Source organism: Staurois parvus, unplaced genomic scaffold, assembly GCF_062004578.1.
Source record: "Staurois parvus isolate SC_StPar_1 unplaced genomic scaffold, SC_StPar_1.0 ptg000155l, whole genome shotgun sequence".
Lineage (NCBI taxonomy): Eukaryota > Metazoa > Chordata > Amphibia > Anura > Ranidae > Staurois > Staurois parvus.
In genome coordinates this window covers 28,924,446-28,948,708 of record NW_028317951.1, presented here as the reverse complement: position 1 = coordinate 28,948,708, position 24,263 = coordinate 28,924,446, and the positions used below count along the sequence as shown (strand labels likewise).

Sequence of the window (24,263 nt, the reverse complement as noted above, 5' to 3'; positions counted from 1 at the left end):
CTGCAGCAGGTGAAATTCTCGGCTTCCAGGCTTCTCCCAGTGAGCAGCCTAGCTATTTGCCAGCCGGCGCCAGGTTTTTTTTCCCCAATTTTTTTCCGGCTGGCCTGGCGGTCTGGACAAACATCTTTGGCAGGCTGTATCCGGCCTGCGAGCTGTAGTTTCAGGACCCCTGTCTTAAGGTGTCAGCATACCAAGACATTTTGGACAATTTCATGCTTCCAACTTTGTAGGAACAGTTTGGGGATGGACCCTTCCTGTTTCAACATGACTGTGCACCAGTGCACAAAGCAAGGTCCATAAAGACATGGATGAGCGAGTTTGGGGTGGAGGAACGTGACTGGCCTGTACAGAGTCTTGATCTCAACCCAGTAGAACATCTTTGGGATGAATTAGAGCAGAGACTGTGAGTCAGGCCTTCTCATCCGACAGCAGAGCCTGACCTCACAAATGCACTTCTGGAAGAATGGTCAAACATTCCCATAGACACACTCCTAAACCTTGTGGACAGCCTTCCCAGAAGAGGTGAAGCTGTTATAGCTGCAAAGGGTGGGCCAACTCGATATTGAACCCTACAGACTAAGACTGGGATGCCATTAAAGTTCATGTGCGTGTAAAGGCAGGCGTCCCAATACTTTTGGCAATATAGTGTATTCTAACAATGAGTGAGCTGAATGTTATATCCACACCAATTTTCTATAGTATCCACACCAAGCAAGCGCCACTCTCATAGCTAGTTAATTATCTGAGAATCAGTGGGATGTCATACAGCAACTTGATGCAAATAAAACCTTTTATTCATACTTCCTTGGAGTATACATTTCAACAGCACAACCCTGTGAGTAAGCAACAGTTTAGAGCATCCCACTCTTTCTGGATAGCAGATTGTGTAAGCAGTGAAAATTGTGGTTGAATCACTTCATCTATTCATGCGTATACACTAGGTGGCAGCACAGGTCCACAGTTGCTATTACCACTGATGGCCATAATAAGATACACATTTCTTTCAGTTTTGAGCTTTACTAGCAGAAGTTATACCAAAATATAAAAACAGTTAAAGGAAAATAAAAAGCTATGCACATTTGACAAAAAGGTGCTGTGTAATGTATTATAAAAGCCTTTAACAAGTATGACTTGAAAAAATGAAATGTAAACTGTGAGAAAATTTTGAAACATGAATTATATGGGAATAGAGTGAGAAATAAAACAGTTTTTTTCCATGTGTTATGCAGGGTGTAATTAATAAATTAATAGTAAATATGTAAATAAACCATACAGAACACTGTACTGTACTGTCTTTGAAAATGTTATACCACCTAGTAGTATGTGAGAATAGTTTGCTTTTTTACAACTCAACTTGTACATAGTCAGATGTCAGAACATGTGGGGAAATACATATTCTAAAATCACTGTTATATCTATTGAATGGAAACTACTACATACATATTTTCTGGTCAGCTATCCCTATTACTGCCTTCAATCCCAAATGCCTTTATAGCACTGTGTTTTACATACCGGCTATTGGGCTCAACTGATCATGTTAACAGACAGTCATTCATGCCCCCATCCCCACTTTTATATATATATTTTTATTAGTAATCTTTTCCACTTATACTATCTGCACACGGAATTTCCTAACGTGTATACACTCTTAGGTGGCATGACCTCTACTCAGACTGGGGTTGATTTACTAAAACTGGAGAGTGTAAAATCTGGTGCAGCTCTGCAAAGAAACCAATCAGCTTCCAGGTTTTATTGTCAAAGCTTAAAGTGTTACTAAACCCACAACAGTAAAATCAGTCTGTATATGCAGCAAAGCATGCTTGTTATACTAACCCAAGGGGTTAATCCTATGCACTGTGTAAAAAGGCTGTTTGATCCTTTCTTCTGTGCCCCTCCTCTTGTTCAAATGTCCACATTGATAAGACAGACTGAACCTGTAGCCCTTCTGCACATGCTCAGTTTGGTGTGTATTGCTAGAGAGGTTTTTTTTTTTTCTTGGGAGAGTGTATGTGATCAGCACAGGGCCAATCAGAACTGTCCAGACAGAGGTCAGGGGTTTTGCAATCTCCTAGAACAGAAAGAAAACTCCTCCTACAAGCTTTAACCAGTGCTCTCCTGAAGTTATAAGACTGCTCTAACTGCTGATGAGAAAAGGTATTTAGCAGTTTATATTTACTAAAATAATTGAATTTCCATGTTGTGTGTACTGTGGGAGACCAGATAGAGTGAATGTAGGGTCCTGGGTTTTGTAACTCTTATACTGAATAAGCTGAAGTTAGAAGCTGATCGGCTACCATGCACAGCTGCACCAGATTTTGCACTCTCCAGTTACACCCCGGTCACACCGATCCGACGTTGAAATCGTATGACTTTCAGTAAAGTCACATGATTGCAAAGTCGGATGGTATTCCGACTTGAGGTGCGACTTGCAAGACATCTGCGGCTTGCAAGATACAGATGTCTATGCAAGTAGCACCTAAAGTAGTGCATGCACTACTTTAGAAATTGGTGCAGTTCTGACCAAGTCGGAATCGCACTGATATGATCGCTGTAATTGTGGACAATAGGGTGCGACTTGCCATGTGATTTGCAAGTCACATAGCATGGCAAATCACCTGCCAAGCTGCACTCGGTGTGACCGGGGTCTTACAGTAAAATACACCCCATTGTGTCTGCATGGATCACCTTCTAGTATTTATATCTTGCTTAAGTCAATGTATTACATACAATCTTTAGTGGTGATGTGAAATTAATAAAGGTTTGTCAAATGATATTTATGATTTCAGGGGGGAGAGGAAAGGACGGAGCACCCATAATAACATTTCCAGAATATCCCAACTTCACAGAAATTCCTGATGATGATTTTGTGAATGTTATTACCTACTTGACAAGCATTCCCAGGTAAGTGACCACTGAAAAATCCAGTAGTAATTTCCAGTTCTAAAACTATGAAAAGTCATAACCAATCAAAAGAGATTTGTGTATACCCCCCCCCCCCCGACAAAACTAGACTTTCAGCAGTGCATATTCATTTCTTAACCACTTTCCCTCCAGAGGATTTGCCACCCTTCCTGACCAGGCCATTTTTTGTGATATGGCGCTGTGTTACTTTGACAATTGCGCGGTCATGCAACGCTGCACCCAAATGAAAGCTTTGCCCTTTTTTCCCCACAAATGGAGCTTGCTTTCGGTGGTATTTGATCGCCTCTGTGTGTTTTATTTTTTGCGCTATAAACAAAAAAGACTGACAATTTTGAAATAAAAAATTTATTTTGACTCTTTGTTATAACACATATCCAGTAAAAAAATGTAAAAAATTTAATTTCGTTATAATTTTAGGCCAAAATGTATTCTGCTACATTTCGTTGTTAAAATAAAATCCCAATACCTGTCAATTAATTGGTTTACGTGAAAGTTATAGCGTCTACAAATGGTGGTATTTTTTTTTTATACTAGTAGTGGCAGAGATAAGCGACTTATAGCGGTACTGCGGGACTGACACTGGGTGGGAACTGACTAACTGCCACTGACATCCCCAGTGACACTAATACAGCGATCAGTGCTAACAAAAAGCACCGACTCTGTGCTAATGGCACTGGTCAGGAAGGGGTTAACATCTGGGGTGATCAAAGGGTTAACTGTGTGCTGTTTTACTATGTGGCCTGTGTGTGTTTTACTATGTAAGCATGCTGCTTTGTATTGCTCTGCTATGCAGAGCAATACAAAGCGGCATTCTGGTGTTGACAGAGGAGAGATCTGTATTGTTTACATACAGAAATCTCCCTGTCACTGTTCCTCGGCGATCGCCAGGTGCCAGCGGGGAATCGGCGGGACCCGATGACAGACAGCTGTAGCCACCAATGGCAGTGCGGGTAGGCTGGCGCACGCACCCCCTACCCAGAAATGCAAAATCACGTATATATACGTGATTTTGCGCAGCCCTGCCGCCCTGTAGCAGTAGTTCTGCTATAAGGCAGTCAGGAAGCGGTTAATATAACCAGACATATGCAAAAGCCGAAATTGAGCAACACTTATCCTCCCAGATTTTTCTGGAATGAAGGGTTAGGAGGACAATACATTTTATTAATCTACGCTTTGTTTTCTAATAGATAATCTAGATCTTCTTCTGCTTGTTTTGTCATGTTTCTGTTATTAATCATCTTACTTTCAGTAAACACGCTCATTATGATCATACACCTATTATGACCTCATGAAAGCACATTTTTCTCTGAATGCTCTTTCTTTCCCCTGTATTCTTTCTCGTATGAGATAACACCTTCCAATAATATGTGCTGGCAGATGCCATTATAATGATCATGCTGGAAGTCACATGTGAACACCCACAGACAATGTTGGTCATGTAGCAAAGTTCACTTGAAATGAAAAGGTATTTGCAAGACCTGCCTGAAGATGCCAAAGTGTACCCGCCCTTCCAGTGCTGAGCTGTCATTCAGGTTTGAAATCTTACCTGATCACTATTTGCTCCCTCTTAAGTCCTCATGCACACTGGACATTTTTACAGCGGCTGTTTTTGGCTTTTGATGTTTTTTTTATACAGCTAGTAAACTCCCCAGCATGTTATCCTGTGTCCATGCACACATAGACTGTAATCAATGGTTTTTGGCTAGAAAAAAAACCCAGGACTGGTTTGTTTTTAGAGGAGTTTTTTAGCTGTAAAAATGCTCTGATGCTGAAAAACGTGGTGAAACGCCAGAAACACGGCGTTTTTGTACATTTTTTGACCCCCAAAAAATTTTTTGGGGGGATAAAAAAACTCTAAAAAACACTAAAAAGCGCAAATGTGGAAAAACGCGGCAAAACACCGCTAAACGCTAATGCAAAAACACTAAAAAAAGCTGAAAAACTCACGTTTTTAACGTGACTTTACACAGCTAACGTTACCAGCGTTGTCAATACGTCCAGTGTGCATGAGGACTGAGTCAGCATCACTGCTGTCTGTAATTGAGCTCTTGCACCTGTATTCTCCTTCTGAACCTGAACAATTTTTATATTTCAGCTATGAGCCTTAAGATTCAGTGGTAACTTTGTCACTACTGATGATACTAAAGTAATACATATACAATATTTTTCAGGACAAAAAATGTTTTTTTTTGGCCATATCATCTTTCAAAGATTAAACTGAACTCCGGACAGATATAAACAAAAAACAATGAATGCAGTTATATATATACAGTAAAGTATGTTTCATAATTACACATATGTTTAAATGCATATTTTTGTATGCTAGTCAATTGTAGCCTTCTAATACCCCTTGTACGGGGGAGCACAGTCTGGGAGAAGGAGGAGCAGCACAAAGAACCAATCAGGTCTCATGTGAGAACAAAGAACACACTGACAGGAAGAGAGAGCAGAGAGATGATCTAACTATTTTGTTCTACGGCCTAACTGGTTTGGCCAGTATTATTTTTAAAACAAGTGGTGTTTCAGTAGATTAAGCCCTGGTTCACACTGCTGCAACTTGTCATGCGACTTGCGACACATAAAGTCGCATGACAAGTCAAAACACATTCATTTAAATAGGTGCAGTCTTAATCAACGCGAATCAAGTTGCAGTGATAAAGAAAAAAAAGGTTTGTGTGCTACTTTTTTGTGACTTGAGTGCCATAGACTGCAATGTTAAATCACAGAAGTTGCAAGTCAGTCACAAGGAAATCACAAGCAAGTCACACAACTAAGGGGTTGCAGCAGTGTGAACCACATGTGATAACAAGGAACACACTGACAGGAAGAGAGAGCAGAGAGATAACCTCACTATTTTGTTGTACAGCCTAACTGGTTTGGCCAGTATTATTTTTAAAACGAGTAGCATTTCAGTAGATTAAGCCCCAGTTCACACTGCTGCAACTTGTCATGCGACTTGCGACACATAAAGTCACATGACAAGTCAAAACACATTCATTTAAATAGGTGCAGTCTTAATCAATGCAAATCAAATTACAGTGCTAAAAAAAAGGTTTGTGTGCTACTTTTCTGTGACTTTGGTGTGACTTGTGTGCCATAGACTGCAATGTTAGTTTACAGAAGTCGCAAGTCAGTCACAAGGAAATAATTCTCACTCTCTCTCACTCTCAATTGTCCCACATGCAATGACAGTAAGATTTGGTTTCTGGAACAAAAGCTTTCTGGAATTATTCACAAATCAAAGACAGATGTTTTTTAATTTTGTGTTTTTTTTTATTAAGCTTCATTCACATCAGGCATTTTGGGATTTCAGGCAGAATTTCTGCAATTCTGCTTGCGAACTCAAACCCCACTGCAGTAGTGAAAAAGTATGTTCGGGCGATATCCATTTTGCTGGCACCCAGGGGTGGACTGACAACTCATGGGGCCCCCGGGCAATAGGGGATCATGAGGCCCCAGTGTCCTCGCCCACACCCAAAAAAGCCTATGAAAAAGCCAATGAAAAGTACCAGGGGCACCTCATGGGGCCCCATACTGAGCCCGGGCCCTTGGGCAGTGCCCGAGTGCTTGAATGGTCAGTCCGCCCCTGCTGGCACCTAAACGCGGTCCAGTTCTACCGCGAATATTGCGTGATACATCGTGCTGCTATTGCAGCAAACAGCATTGTATGAAGTTTGTCTTTTGGGTGACAAGCTTTGCGCAATGCGGTTACCCTCTTCTCCTTGGGAGGGATGCATTCATGTCATGTGATTGTTCTATCTGCACCCTTTGAGCCCCTGAGGAAGCCTAGTTTGCGAAACGCATTGGGATATAGCGTCCTCCATTTATTTCAACAATAGTAAATCTTTTGATGGTTGTGTTTTTCGTTCTCTGTGTATAATTATATGTATTTTGATTTATCATGTGGCAGGTGCATGGGGTGCTGGTCACAGACACTATATTTCTGTTATACTGCAAGATTTTTATTAGTGGGGTTTTTTCCCCGTTTTTAAATGGTTTTGCAATTATATTATGAATTTTAATTGTTTGTTGTGTATTTCTTCTTGAGGTTGGATTTGTAAGCACCTGAAAAACCTCACACACTTTTTCTCGTTTTGATTTTCTGTTTTGGGTATGTGGTACTGATGCATTCAGTTATACCCAGTACATTACAGACAGCTGTATGCACTGATTGAAAGTTGGCCAGTTCTTGCTGAACCAGTCGATTTTCAGACTGTGTTCCCAGCTTAACTGTCTATCTTCTGAATGCAGCAAGAGTCTGTATCCCTCACTCGCAGAAGCAGAATTCTCCTCCAACCAAACAACGGTGGTACTTGAAAATTACTGACGTCTTCCAAATGGGGTAACCTACCTCTTCACTTCACAGGACAAAAATTCAGAACAACATAGAAGCCATGGTTAGACTTTAACAACCGGCCCCAGCTCACAAGCAATAATACAAACCACCCACACTTAGACCTATGGAACACAGCCCGGCAGGTAAGCTGCATTCCCTTAGACCCTCGCGTTCCAAGATGCAGTGTCTTTTCTGGGGGCCAGCCCCTCGGGGAGAGGTATTCTTCTGGACCTCTTACTTGAGGGGGTCATCCTACCTCTATACTCCCCAAGTTTCCGCAGTTGTTTGTTCTGCCCTGATTGTCCATATAAAAACTCCTACATTTAGGAAACTACCTCCTTTTCTATTTAGCGGATGGATGGGGACTTGGATGGATGGGCACTGGGTCATCACCTTTTGATCTGGTTCTCTTGATACATCTGACTGTATAATGCTAACATGGTTCCTATTAAATTGATGGTTATTGGTAATATGTTTTACTATCAATGTTGGTATATCATTAAAATCATGGAACTAGAACTTCATTCATGCTTGTATATGCATACGTTTTAGGTTGTAATGTGATAATAATAATAAATAATTATAAAATAAAATAATAAAGAGCTGGAAGTAGCTAATCAGGGCTGACTAGAATTAACAAAATACTAACAACGACATACAAAGCCATTTACAACTCTGCCCCAAGCTACATCAACAATCATGTTTCAGTATATCACCCAATCTGTCCTCTCCACTCCTCCCAAGACCTCCTGCTGTCTAGCTCACTTGTCTCCAGGACTTCTCCAGAGCCTCTCTCATCCTCTAGAACTTTCTACCCCAATATGTCTGGCTATCTCCTACTCTATCAGCTTTTGGGAAATCCATGAAAACGCATCTCTTCAGGAAAGCCTATCCTGCCGTCAACTAACAACAGAACTTTGAAATCTCCCATCAGCTCATTCCCCACAGTTAATACCTTTTGTACCACTTGCCCGCTCTATTAGATTGTAAACTCTCAGAAGCAGGGCCCTCCTAGTCCTCATGTATTATATTGTAACTACAGTAGCAGTATCCCTTTATATTGTAATGCTCTGCACAAACTGTTTGCACTATATAAATTCTGTACTATAATAATAATGGTTACAGTGACTCTTCTGCTAAAAAGAAATAAAAACAGCCTGTAAAAAAATGTTAATATTTAACAGTTCTGCTGCACATCACTCCAGAATATACTCTCTAACAGAGCAACAGAGGCTCATCTTATAGCCCAACTGAACCCTCTTCAATTTTTACTGCTAGGCCCCTTTCACACGGGTGCACCAATTGGGTCCACCTGTCCATTTTTCAGATGGACCCAATTGGACCATCCACTGCTCTCTAAGGAGTGGTGGATGTAAAAGGACATGTGTCCATTTACACCTGCCCACATTTGTTCCGATCTGCTAAAAAAAGACGGATGGGGGATCCATTCCCCATCCGTCTAGCGGATCGGATGACAGTCAGATGTAAACACACCTGCTGTCCGGTTACATCCGACCGCTCATAAAGGAAAACGGGCTGTGTCTGTGTCCACTCTGCATAACCGGAGCAGACACAGACTTGGCATCTGCCTGCTCAGAGGTGATCAGCGAACAGTTCCCAGGCTGAGCAGGCGGATCCACTGGTGGAGTGCGCCAGTGTGAAAGGAGCCTAATGCAGTCAAGTTATATATGCAGTAGTAAAGATGCCTTTTTATCAGCTAAGTGCTTCACAAGTGTTTTAAAAAGCCCTGTGCAGGCTGCAGTAGGAAAGCTATGCTTAGCACACACAATGAGAAAATTGGCCGAAAAATACTGCTTTCAGAGAGATCGTAAGATAATCTGCTTATTACCAGTAGTACACAGCTTTCGAGAGCCGATCACGACAGGTGATGTGAAATTATTCGAAGGGACAAGCACAAAAGATTTTCTCGTATGATAACAGAAAGAACGTTTTTCGTTTAATAAGTACAGTATTTGTCCATAAAAAATCGAGTGACCAAGACCATGCATGCTCAGAAACAAAAGAATACATTAAAATATAATACAATACTTTATATCATTTCTGGAGTTGTATTCTGTCTTACAAGAACTCTCCTAGCTTTAGTAACCTCTTTATTTTCTATATGAAACTAACATGCAAAAAAAAACAGGGCATTAGACTGCTGCTTTCATATGAACTATATTGCCAAAAGTATTGGGACACTTGCCTTTACACACACGAACTTTAATGGCATCCCAGTCTTGGTCCGTAGGGTTCAATATTGAGTTGGCCCACCTTTTGAGCTATAACAGCTTCAACTCTTCTGGGAAGGCTGTCCACAAGGTTTAGGAGTGTGTCTATGGGAATGTTTGACCATTCTTCCACAAGCACATTTGTGAGATCAGGCACTGATATTAGCCAAGAAGGCCTGGCTTGCAGTCTGTGTTCTAATTCATCCCAAAGGTGTTGAGGTCAGGACTCTGTGCAGGCCAGTCAAGTTCCTCCATTCCAAACTCAGACACGTCCAGTGAATTGGCAGACAAAGAAGTGTGATTGGTCACTCCAAAGAACACATCTCCACTGTTCTAGAGCCCAGTGGTGGCGTGCTTTACACCACTGCATATGACGCTTTGCATTGCACTTGGTGATGTAAGGCTTGGATGCAGCTGCTCAGACATGGAAACCAATTCCATGAAGCGCTCTACACACTGTTGTTGTGCTAATCTGAAGGCCACACAAAGTTTGGAGGCCTTTAGCTATTGGCTCTGCAGACAGTTGGAGACTTCTGTGCACTGTGCGCTTCAGCATGCGCTGATCCCGCTCTGTCATTTTATGTGGTCTACCACTTCATGACTGAGTTGCTGTTGCTCTCAGTTGCTTCCACTTTCTTCTAATACCACTAACAGTTGACCGTGGAATATTTAGTAGCAAGAAAATTTTGCAGATGGACTTGTTGCACAGGTGGCAACCTATCACTGTACCACGCTTGAATTCACTGAGCTCCTGAGAGCGACCCATTCTTTCACAAATGTTTGTAGAAGCAGTCTGCATGTGTAGGTGTTTGATTTTATACACCTGTGGCCAGGAAGGTGATTGGAACACCTGAATCCAATGATTTGGAGGGGTGTCCCAATACGTTTGGCAATATAGTGTACTTGCTGCAGTGCCGTAGCCCAGCTCTCCAACACGCCCATCTGAACACTGCTCTAATCAACTGCTCTGTTCAAGAAGTGAGAGTGATGTTGATTAGTGTAGTGTTCACTAGGGTGCGTTGCAGTGCAGGAGAACTTGTAAGTGAAAGCAGCATGTCGATTCTCTGATGTGCTGGCAGCACCTTTTTTTTAACCCTTTTTGCAGTACTTCTCTGATTAAAAAACTAAACAGGAGGCATATTTATTATTGTATATGTAGCCTGACTGCAATACAATAATGAGTAAGGAGGGTTAAATCAGAATTTAAGCATCTGACACTTCCAATTGTGTTGGTTGTCTGTGTTCCTTGCTACACGTTGCAGTTCCACCTGTCAGATGCTTCCTTGCTAGTGTGTTCCTGAAGATACTTGATCACGAAGGCCCATATTTCCAGTACTGCATTCAGTAAACCAAAGTACCCAAAACTAAAAAAGGAGTTATTTGCTGCTTACCAATCTTTAGATGTGGTAGCTACATCAGTTTTCTCTTTTTAGACGTTTTTCCCTCTGTATTCACCTGGTGATTTGGCCAGTAGGTGTACTAGCAGATTTGGATACACTAAAGTAATTGAAGCCAAACTGCAGCTGCAGTTATACAAGGAGTTACAGAAAGTTTTTTTCTTTTGAGATAAAGGTTTTATATGAATAAATAAAAGCTGATCATCACCCCTGTTAGTGTTAAATCGTTGGCTCAACACTCTTAACTGATACATTTGTAGTAGAGCTTGTTTTATGGAATAACAACAGTCTTACGGGCATCATCAGGTGAAGATAAAGGAAAGAAAGCATTAAAAAGACAACTAATGCAGTCACAACATCTAAGAATTGGTAGGTTGCATTATAATAAATGTTTGCTTTTAGGGTTAATACTGTTTGAAATAACAATAGCAGCTAGTGACACATGATTATAGGTAATACTTTGTTGTTGTTGGGAGACACTGCAAAACCACTGCTTATATAGCTATAGTGATTATTAATCACTGCAAGTAGATTTAATAATGAACATGGAACAATCATCACTCTTAATGTAATGCTTGAGTCATGTGCTGTACAAAGCTGGCCATACACTTCAAGTAGCATTAAACCCAAAAACAAACATGTAATATATTGCAGTTTACCAATTCTTTATTTTACCTGCTGATCCAGCCAGTAAAACAATTCCTGTCTTAGGGTGTCTGCATTCTGGGTGAAGTAGTAAACCAGACACATTTGGCCAGTTTGGGGAGAGGATAGTAATAGACCAGAAGATTTAGATAGACTTAACTAACAAATTGAAGCTGATCGTAAGCTAAATTATAATAAGCAGTTACAGCAACAGTTTTTTTTTCCTTTTGGGATAAAGGTTTTACATAAATTAATAACAGCTGACCACTGAATACAAAGCTCCCTGTTAATGGCTGAACAGCAGCCAGCATGTTTGAATTTTGTTCCGGGAGCGTAAACGGAAGTTCTCATCCTGCTGCCAAAATACAGCTTTGTTTACAATGTGCATTGAAAATAGGAAAAGGAGTGGCTGTTGATGCAGAGGTTAAAGGATACATCCACCGCTAACGAAAAAATAATAAATGCACATTTTATTACAGGTAAAAAATGCGCATTTATTATTGTTTGCTTTAAAAGCATGGAAAGCATTACACCAGCGAGCAGACTTATGCAAACTGTCAGTGTAATCTGTCTGCTCATACATTGTATAGGCAGACAGTTTTACACGGACAAGAATGATCAATGAACTACCAGAGCGCTCAACAACGCCGTGATAGCTCATTGAGAACCAGGAGCTGGCAGCTGCAAAGGCTGTCGAGACTTATAGTTCCCCATTCACAGAACTCTGAATGAATGATGCAGAGTCCCACATGGCCGAGTTTTTAAAAAAAAGTGTGACAGCTAGTATGGGGGAGAGGATTCCCTGCTAGCTGTCACAATGGGAGATCGGGGGGGGGGGGGGGGGTGCAGGGGTCAGTCCTACAGAAACATGTTACATGTTACACCCTGAATATGGGTGTAACATGTTACAAAAGATGAACTTATTCTTTAAAAAGCCTCCATCCAAATGAATACTTGGAAAAGTACAAAAAGAGGTTTTTAAGGAGGTCACAGTACACCAGTATGTATGAAAATACAAATTCAATACGATATTACAAATACAAGATTAAAAACAGAAGGAGAAAATTGCACTATAGATAGGGAAAAAATGGGAAAAAGATATACAGGTTTGGTTGTAGTACAAAGATATTAGTTCTTCAAAAGCTACAAGATTTTATTGTGTCAATAAACTCAGTTCAACCAGTTGAAGAAATACCATTTCTATGCTGACAGCATCCAAATCTATCTTTCTATCCCTCTCCTTGCGCATCACAATTTACTGTAATATTGGAATGGATGTCATATACTTTCTTAAACTCAGTCTTTCCAAAATTGAGCTTGTAATAATTCCCTCAGTGAACCCTCCCCTGACTTCTCCATCAAGATAAATGGAACAACTATCAGACCCTACCCGCATGCCAGGGTGCTAATCCTGGACTCTGAACTCTCCTTTTGGCTTCATATCCAATCGCTGTCCAAATCTTACTGCCGCAGTCTCTGTAACACCTCTACAATACACCCCTTTTTAACCAACAACACCACAAAGATACAAATTCAGTCCTTGGTTATCTCTTGCCTCTACTATTGCAACTCCCACCCTGTTGGTCTTCCTTTACACAGGCTCCCCTTCAGTCCATCATGAATGCTGCTGCCACAATCAGCCACCTTACCAAATGATCAGAGTTAATAAGGTAAAAACCCCTCTCTGTCAATTCCTCCATTGGCCTTCACTCACCCAACAAATAAAATGCAAAATATTGACTACAACCCACAAAGCCACCCACAACTCTGCCCTCAGCTACATCACCAACTTCTCAAACTACCAACCAAGCTGTTTTTACCTTTTGTATTACGTGACCCTTCTTTGTAGGTTGTAAGCTCTAATGAGAAGGACCATTTGATCCCACTTGTAATTAATTTTTCTGTAACTGTACTGTCTCCCTTCATCATGCACTGCACAATCTGATGGAACTATACACTCACTGGCCACTTTATAAGGAAACCCTTGCTAGTGCCAAGAAAATATCCCCCACACCATTACACCACCACCACCAGCCTGAACCATTGATACAAGGCAGGTTGGATCTATGCTTTCACGTTGTTTATGCCAAATTCTGACCCTACCATTTGAATGTCGCAGCAACCAGTCAGCTTATTCTCCTCTGACCTCTGACGTCATCAAGGCATTTTTGTCCACACAATTGCCGCTCACAGGATATTTTCTCTTTTTTGGGTCATTCTCTGTAAACCCTAGAGATGGTTGTGTGTAAAAAATCCCAGTAGATCAGCAGTTTTTGAAATACCAGCCCGTCTGGCACCAACAACCATGCCATGTTCAAAGTCACTTAAATCCACCTTCTTCCCCATTCTGATGCTCGGTTTGAACTTCAGCAAGTTGTCTACACCACGTCTACATGCCTAAATGCATTGAGTTGCTGCCATGTGATTGGCTGATTAGCAATTTGTGCTACCAAGCAATTGAACAGGTGTACCTAATAAAGTGGCCGGTGAGTGTATGAATCCGGTATAAAACAATAATCATGTATCTTCTAAACAAAAACGTATAATTATTATTATTACTACGAGTTTATATAGCGCCAAAGGGTTTGCTCAGCGCTGTACAATAGGGGGGACAATACATGGCACAGTACAACAACAACAAACAACGTACGAGGGGTAAGAGGGCCCTACTCTTACGATCTTACAATCTAGGAGGGAGGGGGTAAAGGTACAGTAATAATAATATTGATAACAATATTGCTTGTACTAAGAAGCATGCAGTTTGCAATCCTGCTCACAAACTGTTTCACCTGCTGCTATCTTCTGTTTTCATAGTTTTTCATTGCTGTATGTTGTTGGGTAAAACAGTGCTATAGATATATTTATTTGAGATATTTTCATCTTTTCAATTCTAGCTCCATAATACTTTGTCTACTGATACTTTTTTAAAGTTATATGATATGTGCTTTCCTCTCTTACAGTCTGGAAGCTGCCAGCATCGGGTTCGTTGTCATCATAGACAGACGAAAAGATAAATGGAGCTCCGTGAAGGCTTCTTTGACTCGTATAGCGGTAAGTACAATCCGCGGAATTAACATAGCTTCCTAGTGCAAGTGGCATGCACCACAGTAACAGGTGCTAGGGCAAATGGCATGCACCACAGTAACAGGGCAGATAGACCTGTTTCAGGTCTATCTGCGCCACCCAGTGGTGTGGATTCTGCACCTAAGAGATCATGGCAGTTTTCAGTATAGAAAACTGCCGCAGATCTCTGCCAAGTCCAACCTGACATACAGGATGTGAGCTGTCTGCAGACATCAGATTTGTACAATAGAGTAAGTGCTCAATTTTGCTGTATTAATAGTTGAATTAGTACTCTGCACTAATCAAACTGATCCTGATGGCTCTCTAATATGTGTACTGTGAACAAGCTCTGGATGTTGGCTCAGGGGCATAATAAAGGATTAAATTATATTGCTAAACCCACTATATTAAAATGTGGAATAAAACACAAATTTTTTGGACTTGTGATTATAGTACAGATTTCTTCTGTTATAAAAAGGTTCGACTGTGTTTCACACTTGTTAATTGGAGAGTTTAAATTTTTTTTAAATTAGCCTGTATGGTTATACTTTCTCATAGTCCATTATAAGTATATTTTTGTGTTTTTGTCCACAATCTGATCTGGTATTTACTCAGCTTTAAACATTTTTCAGATTTACATTTTAAAGTTGTTCTTAACTGGGTAGTTAATGTACAGTAGATCTGCTGGTGGGGTTGAAGTGACACTGTACTCTCTGGAAACTGCTCTGGATATGTGAATATTGGCCACAAAATATTGGCTGGCCTTGATGGTAGATTTTGCCCAATAATGTGTACATCTCTCAGTATACTGTTGTAGAGCTACTCCCAATGGAGCCGCAGTAATACTGCCCGGGTCTTCCTCAAAAGCTTTGCCCCGCAGCCAGGCACATAGGATCATTCACACGTTTCTTCAATGACCATTCTAGGGATGTTGATTTTATTTTTGGAGAATTTGTATAACAATGAGGCAATTAGGTGGGATACTCCAAAAACAGAAACTATGTACAGTCAAGGACTTAGGTATTCTTTTGGATAAGGTATGGTGAAGCCCGTGCTTGAAACAAACAGTAGATTTCAGCTTTAAAGTGTTACTAAACCCAGGACCCTGCATTCACTATATCTGGTCTCCCACAGTACACAGAACATGGAAATGCAATTATTTTAGTAAATATAAACTACTAAATACCTTTTCTCATCAGCAGTTAGAGCAGTCTTGTGACAGTGTCCAGCAGAGCACTGGTTAAAGCTTGTAGGAGGAGATTTCTTTCTGCTCTAGGAGGGTGCAGAATCTCTGATCTCTGTCTGGACAGTGCTGATTGGCCCTGTGCTGATCACATGCACTCTCCCAAAAAAAAAAACCCTCTAGCACACTAAACTTAGCATGTGCAGAATGTCTCCGCACGATATGTCATATCAGGAGATAGGGGGATACTTGAAGAAGGGGAGGATCAGAGAAGTCAGGATCAAACAGAATTTTTAAACAATGCAGAGGATGAATCCCTTAGGTTCCACAGTGAGTATAACAAGCATGCTTTACAGCATATACAGACTGATTTTACTGTTGTGGGTTTAGTAACACTTTAAGACAGCAGTAGTAGTAGTAGTAGAAAACTAGAACAGAGTCCCTTGAAGTAGGAGTTTAAATGGACAAAGCTCTTAAGAACACCTGCCAGTGTCCCCTTTAGCTAGACCCTCAGCTAATTTCCTAGGACCAGAGGAGTTTATCCACTTGCCTACTGGGCACTTACCCCCCTTCCTGCCCAGACTAATTTTCAGCTTTCAGCACTGCTGCATTTTGAATGACAATTGAGCGGTCATACAACACTGTACTCATATGAAATTTTTATCATTTTTTTCACACAAATAGAGCTTTCTTTTGGTGGTATTTAAACGCCGCTGGGTGTTTTGTTATTTTTCACTATAAACAAAAAAAGAGCCAAAAAATTTGAAAAAAAAAGTTTTTCTTTGTTTCTATTGTAAAATTTTGCAAACAGGTAATTTTTCTCTTTCACTGATTTGCGTTGATGAGGCTACATTGATAGGCAGCACTGATGGGCACTGATAGGCAGCACTGATGGGCACTGATGAGGAGGCACGGATAGGCAGCACTGATGAGCACTGATAGGCGGCATTGATGAGTTGGCACTGATGATGCTGCACAGATAGGTGGCACTGATGGGCATCACTGATGGGTGGCACTGCTGGGCACAGGTGGGTGGCACTGCTGGGCACAGGTGGGTGGCACTGCTGGGCACAGGTGGGTGGCACTGCTAGGTACTGATGGGTGGCACTGCTGGGCACAGGTGGGTGGCACTGATGGGTACAGGTGGGTGGCACTGATGGGTACAGGTGGGTGGCACTGCAGGGCACAGGTGGCAGGCACAGGTGGGTGGCACTGCTAGGCACAGGTGGGTGGCACAGGTGGGCAGCACTGCTGGGCACTGATCATCAGGGCACTGATCATCAGTGCCCTGATGATCAGTGCCGATTACTTCTCTGACAATTGCCGGTTATCGGCAGTATTTTCCTCACGCTGTGACAACGTGAGGAAAGTGCAGCCGATAACTGGCAACTGTATTTACCCAGTGATCTGCTGTGTCATTGGACACAGCTAATCACGTGATAAAAGGCCGCCGTGATTGGCTGATTACCGTATCACATGATCAGCTGTGCGTCGGGTGCACGCCACACGCAGGGGGAGTGTTCTGGAATGACGTTCACGGACGTCGTCCCAGAACCAGACAACCTCGCCATAGCCGTCCTTCGGCTATAGCGCGGTAGGGAACTGGTTAAGTGGCACACAGGTTCTAAGATCTTTTAGTGGTGTCTGTACTCACAAGGCCCAGGAACAACTGGTTGTCTTCCTCCGTGATAGCAGACCAAATCTTCAATAGACGACCCCTCCGTTTGATTTAGTAGAACCTGGGTCTCAGTATTCAGACCCTCCGGTCACACAACAGAGGCCTATGGCAGTAGATCCAGCATCATTGCCTGGGAGGGCAGCATGCCCTCTTCAGGCTGGACCAATCCTATACAGGAAAAGACCCAGAACTCAGTGTGCTCATTGAATCAGTATATACAGCATTTCAGCATGCCATCAGAGCCTCTTTCTCTGGGATAGGCCAGGGCTGTATCAATATTCATGCAGCCATCTGCATAGCTCCACACCTATTATCCAGAAGCTTCTCAAGCTTTCTGGATACAGAGGAAGCTATCAGGCTGGCTGCAGCTGAACATACTGAGCAGACCTTACTAGCAGAACACAGCAGTGTGCAAGTTATGCTTTTACCTAACGACAATTACAACCATGATATCTACAGTGTGACAACTAGATTAATTTATCAAAATACAAACAAAATGTATCTATCTAAACCTACCACCTATCTAGGAGGGTGCTACTCTGTACAGTTGCAAGAAAAAGTATGTGAACCCCTTGGAATTACGTGGAGTTTTGCATGAATTGGGCATAAAATGTGCTCTGAACGTCACCTAAGTCACAACAATAGAAGAACACAGTCTGCTGAACATAATACTACACAAACATTAGATGTTGCCATGGTTTAATTGCACATAACATGTAAACATTCACAGTGCAGGGAGGAAAAAGTATGTGAACCTTTGGACTTAATAACTGGTTGACCCTCCTTTGGCAGCAATACCCTCAACCAAATGTTTCCTGTAGTTGCAGATCAGACCTGCACAACGATCTGGAGTCATTTTGGACCACTCCTCTTCACAAAACTGTTTCAGTGTAGCAGTATTCTTGGGATGTCTGGTGTGAATCGCTCTCTTAAGGTCATGCCACAGCATTTCAATCGGGTTGAGGTCAGGACTCTGACTGGGCCACTCCAGAAGGCGTATTCTGTGCTGTTGCAGCCATTGTTTTGTTGAATTACTTGTATGCTTTGGGTCATTGCCCTGTTGCATCACCCATCCTCTGCGGAGCTTCAGTTGGCAGACAGATGGTCGTACGTTTTCCTGCAAAATGCCTTGATAAACTCTGGAATTCATTTTCCCATCAATGACAACAATCTGTCCAGGCATTGAGGCAGCAAAGCAGCCCCAAACCATGATGCTCCCTCCGCCATATTTCACAGTGGGGATGAGGTTTTGATGTTGGTGTGCTGTGCCTTTTTTTCTCCACACATAGTGTTGTGTGTTCTTCCCAAACAACTCAATCTTGGTTTCATCTGTCCACAGTATATTTTGCCAGTAGTGCTGTGGAACATCCAGGTGCTCTTTTGCAAACTTCAAACGTGCTGCAATATTCTTTTTGGACAGCAATGGCTTCCTCCGTGGTGTCCTCCCATGTACTCCATTCTTGTTTAATGTTTTCCTTATTGTAGATGTGTCAACAAAAATGTTAGCATGTGCCAGAGATTTCTGCAGGTCTTTAGCTGACACTCTGGGATTCTTCTTTACCTCATGCAGCATTCTGCGATGTGCTCTTGCAGTCATTTTTACAGGACGACCACGCATAGGGAGAGTAGCAACAGTGCTAAACATTCTCCATTTGTAGACAGTCTGTCTTACCGTGGACACATGAACATCAAGGCTTTTGGAGAAACTTTTGTAACCCTTTCCAGCTTCATGCAAGTCAACAATTCTTGATCGTAGGTCTTCTGAGAGCTCTTTTCTGTGAGGCATGGTGCACATCAGACAGTGCTTCTTGAAACCAGTAAACCCAAAACAGGTGTGTGTTTTTTAAGGGCAGGACAGCTGTCAGCAACACATCCAATATCATCACACTGATTGGAGTCAAGGTTGGCTCACTCCTGGCTCCAATTAGCTCTGGGAGAAGTCATTAAGCTAGGGCTTCACATACTTTTTCCTCCCTGCACTGTGAATGTTTACATGTTATGTGCAATTAAACCATGGCAACATCTAATGTTTGTGTAGTATTATGTTCAGCAGACTGTGTTCTTCTATTGTTGTGACTTAGATGACGTTCAGAGCACATTTTATGCCCAATTCATGCAAAACTCCACGTAATCCCAAGGGGTTCACATACTTTTTCTTGCAACTGTATATAGTTATTGCTCTCACACCTCTGTTGTTAAGGATCTAGAAAAGAAATCTGGCAAGGTTCAGATACCATTTTAAGAGCATTTCTTCCAGCTCCATTAATAGAAATGTAAAGCTGAACTCCAGGCTGTTGCTAAAAACACAGATTAGTGCAATTATGTACTTTTTAAAACAATTTCATGTAACTATTGTAAGAACATGAATTTTACTTAGTATAAGCCTCTTGTAATCCCCTGCTCAGCAACGCTCAGTCTGAGAAAGGGAAGGACAGCACTTTAAGACAATTAGGCTCTGCTGCATGTCCATGATGACTGGATGGGAGAACTGTGTAGTTGTGTTTGCCTAGAGCTCAGCTTTTACCCTTACTAAACTCAAGAAGAAAGAAGAAAAAAATATGTGGGATCTCTGTGTGTTGCTGTACTAACTGCTAGCATACTATCTTCTTGTCTTCTCACCTGAACTTATTGCTGTGTTACATGAACATTGCTTGAGAAACAAGTTTAACCCCTTCACGCCGGCGCCTCCGGGCCCTTTAAGAGTTTCAGAAGCCGGGAGGTGGGGGCGGGATTTAGGGTCATGTGACCGCCGTGACGCGTCATCACGGCGGTCACATGATCGGGAAAGGTCTCAATCAAAAGAGGACCTTTCCGTGAGTACCGGACATGTGTGCTGGGAGCGCGCAGGGTGTGCGCTCTCAGCACATATGTCCTTTTTAATAGAACACAAATGTGCGGCCGCTCGGCGTCTAGGCCCAGACGCCAGGAGGCCGCACATTTCCGTTCGGCCGGTGTGAAGAGGTTAAAGTGTTACTAAACCCAGGACCCTGCATATACTATATCTGGTCTTCCACAGTACACAGAACATGGAAGTGCAATTATTTTAGTAAATATAAACTGCTAAATACCTTTTCTCATCAGCAGTAAGAACAGTCTTGTGACTGCTATCAGTGTCCAGCAGAGCATTGGTTAAAGCTTGCAGGAGGAGTTTTCTTTCTGCTCTAGGAGGATGCAAAACCCCTGACTTCTGTCTGGACAGTGTTGATTGGCCCTGTGTTGATCACATGCACTCTCCCAAGAAACAAAAAAACCTCCCTAGCAATACACACCAAACGGAGCATGTGCAGAGTGTCTCCTCACTGCTATGTCTTATCAGGAGATAGGTGGGGAGCACTGTAAGAAGTGGAGTATCTGAGAAGTCAGGATCAAACAGCCTTATTACACAATGCAGATGATTATCCTCTTTGATTCCACAATGAGTATAACAAGCATGCTTTACTGCATATAAAGACTGATTTTACTGTTGTGGGTTTAGTAACACTGTAAGTGATGTTTATTAAAGAAATTCATAACCTCATAACCTGAAATAAATTAATTTAGTTATATGATGCAGCAAAAGAAAAACATTTTATATCATCTGAGGAATGACCATCAACAAAACTACCATCATTTACTAAATATATACAAATGTTATTTTTTCTAGGGGGCTTTCCCGGGGAACCTACAGCTCGTGTTTGTTTTGCGGCCATCTCGGTTTATTCAAAGGGCCATTGCTGACATTGGCATTAAACTCTACAGAGATGACTTAAAAATGAAGGTACCGGTAAGCGTGTATTTTCATCTTGTGTTCAACTTCCTGCATGTGCTACTCTATAAACTTACATCTTTATATAAAGGACCTAAAACCTCAACATTTCATATCAGCATCTCCAGTGGTCAACAGTCAGTTGCACTCTTCCATCTGACATCCTTTATTTTAAAAATTGAGGGAACCGGCTGGTACATTGCTGGCTGAACAGCATCTGCATCCAATCAGGTGCAGGCACTGTTTAGTTATTTTGACAGGTGGTGGCGCCAGCTGTCACAAATAGCCACAGTGGGAGATTCATCCACACAATTTTGGTTGATGGAAAAATCTGTTATTTTTTTTTTTATTCAACCCGTAAGCTAAAAAAATAAATAAATAAATGACAAGTGTAAAGCCAGCTTAAGAGATACATAAAAGTCCCAAGTAGCAGCAGCAGTTTTAAAAGCTTTATATAAAAAAAAAAAAAAACTTAGAGCAGGCCGGTGCCCTAAAGGGTCGTGTGTTACTGGAAACATAATATTTTATTGTAATACTTACATAAGGACTGGTTAGCTAAAACTCCTCTCAGGAAAAAAAAAATACAGTAAAACTACATTCTATGTTAAATTTTTAAATATATTTTAAACTGCTGAAATGTCTGTGTTATGTATATACTGTGGGAGAAGAAAACAGGAAGGCGCTTCTTTTTTTTTCTCTTTTATTACAACTTTATTTTTTATAATACAAATCCATTTCAAACCAACATCATGCAATACAAAATCCATACTTAATTACAATTCCCATTCTCATATTTAACCCCCCCCCTCCCTTTTTCTACTTGGTCCTTCCATTTACTTTTCGTTTGTTAATCTGTCTTACTGTTAACCCTCCTTATCTTTTTCCTTTCTTTCCTATTATTTCCAAACTTTTGTTTATTTTCTTTTTTCCCCTACAATCCAACCATTTCTAAAAACCTTTTTGATTTTTTAAAATTATACCATCTTTCCCAGGCCTTCTTAAATTTTTCCATTTTATCTTCGTCTATATGATATAATTCCTCCATTCTATGTATATACTCTATCTATCCAATCTTTTATTTTTGGTGTTTGCCAATATTTTGGAATAAGGCTTTTGGCAGCATTTTAAAGATGGAATAATATCATATTTTTATATTGCTTCACCAAAAGCTCTGATTTATAAAATAGGAAAACCCACGTGTCTATCGGTACACTAATCTTCTGGATCTCTTGTATATATTGCATTATCCCCCTCCAAAACGCCTGTATTTTTGGACAGTCCCACAAGATATGTGCCATTGTACCCTTACTCCCGCATCCCTTCCAACACTGGGATGAGACCTCTGGCCTTAGTTTATGCATCGCATTGGGTGTAATATACCATCTTACTAGACATTTATAATTCATTTCAACTATGTTCATATTCACCGCCCCATGTATTAAACTAAACATTGTATTTTTGGTTGCTCATTCAATTTTGTTCCAAGCTCCATTTCCCACTTCTCCAAACATTTTTGTTATACTGGTCCCTCTATTTTAGTGAGGATTCTATCAATCCTAGAGGTAATATGTTTCTGTGTTCTATTTGTACTCAGCAGTTGCTCTAAAGGATAAATTTCTTCCTCGATCCTTAGTGGTTGTAGGAGCTTTGCAACAAAATGTCTTATTTGGCAATACCGGCACTTATCCAGTGTAGAAAATATTTCCTTCTTAGTCTTCACATCGTGTAAAGAACATAAAACCCCTTTATCCACAATATCTTTTAAATGTGCATTTCTATCAATTCTCCATTTCCCTGAAATATTATCATTCCCGGACAGGAAAAACCTAGTTCCCGCCAACGGGATTGACAGTGAATTAAACTTCCAATCCTTCTGCTGGTGCATTTCATCCCAAATCCCTAAATACATTCCATGTCAAAGTGCTTGTATCCTCATCCCAAGTGCAAAACTCCTGTGGTATCCAGATAAACTTATCAAGTGGTGCCTTACTAAGTGATCTTTCCATTTTTACCCAACTTCTCCCCTGTTCGTTATATATCCAATCTACAATTCGTGCTAGTAGCACCGATTTATAATGTCTCCTAAAATCTTGCATATTTAATCCTTTTTTTTGTTACGGCATAAAACGTCATATTTGACTCTTGGTTTTTTGCTAGTCCACACATATCTAAGTGTAATTTTTTTAAGAAACCTAAAAAAAGACAACAGAAGAGGTATTGTAAGCATATTGAATTTATATAAAACGTGTGGTACTAAATTTAATCTTAATTATATTTATTCAACCTATCCAAGACAGCTTTCCCATAGAAGCTTTCCTCAATTCATCTTTTATCTCATTTATTAATGGGATATAATTTGCCTGATATAGATTTTTTTATAGGCGATGTTAATTTTATTCCCAAGTTCTTTTTCTCTCCATGTAAAGGGGAATCATTTTTGTAAAATTTGTTTCTCAGCCTTTGAAACATTTTATATTTAAAATTTCACTTTTCGAGGGATTTATTTTCAAATTGGATAACTTTCCATATTCTTCGAATTTTCTCATTAAGTTCGGTAATGTTAATTTGGGGTTTGCGATATAGAACAGTATATCGTCTGCATATGCTGCCACTTTATGTTCAATATCCCCAATCCACATTCCCTTGACATCTACACTATTTCTAACAGTTGCTAATAGCAGTTCCCAGGAGATGACAAACAGCAACGGGGACAAGGTAAATCCCTGTCTGGTTCCATTATACATCCTAAAGAATTTTAATAGTGAACCTTAACTGCAGCTTAGGGACACCTATATACAGTAAGTCTTTTATCCACTGCATCATTCTAGGCCCAATTCCTAATGTTCTCAGCGTGTCAATCATAAATCCCCAATCTACTCTATCAAAGGCCTTTTCAGCGTCAACTGACTGAATAATTCCCGGTACCTCTCCTCTTTCATTCTTTTGCAGGATAAGCAATATTCTTAAGCCATTATCCTTTACTTCTCTGCCCGGGATAAATCCCACTTGGTCTAAGTGTATCCAGTCAGACATCAACTCTTTCATCCTTGTAGCTAATACCTT

At 40.9% G+C, this 24,263-nt stretch overlaps 1 protein-coding gene across 7 annotated transcripts in view; it reads left to right on the top strand.

Moving 5' to 3' along the window:
- The window catches only part of MCF2L2 (MCF.2 cell line derived transforming sequence-like 2), a 371,113-nt gene that overhangs the window by 77,138 nt on the left and 269,712 nt on the right, over window positions 1–24,263 (top strand). For 6 of the 7 annotated variants that reach the window (XM_089675584.1, XM_089675586.1, XM_089675588.1 and 3 more), the window contains exons 3-5: window positions 2,787–2,901; window positions 14,492–14,582; window positions 21,099–21,218. In XM_089675584.1, coding sequence (XP_089531710.1) covers window positions 2,787–2,901; window positions 14,492–14,582; window positions 21,099–21,218 — 326 coding nt within the window. The remainder of the gene's footprint in view (window positions 1–2,786; window positions 2,902–14,491; window positions 14,583–21,098; window positions 21,219–24,263) is intronic. The other variant, XM_089675583.1, reaches the window with a different exon arrangement.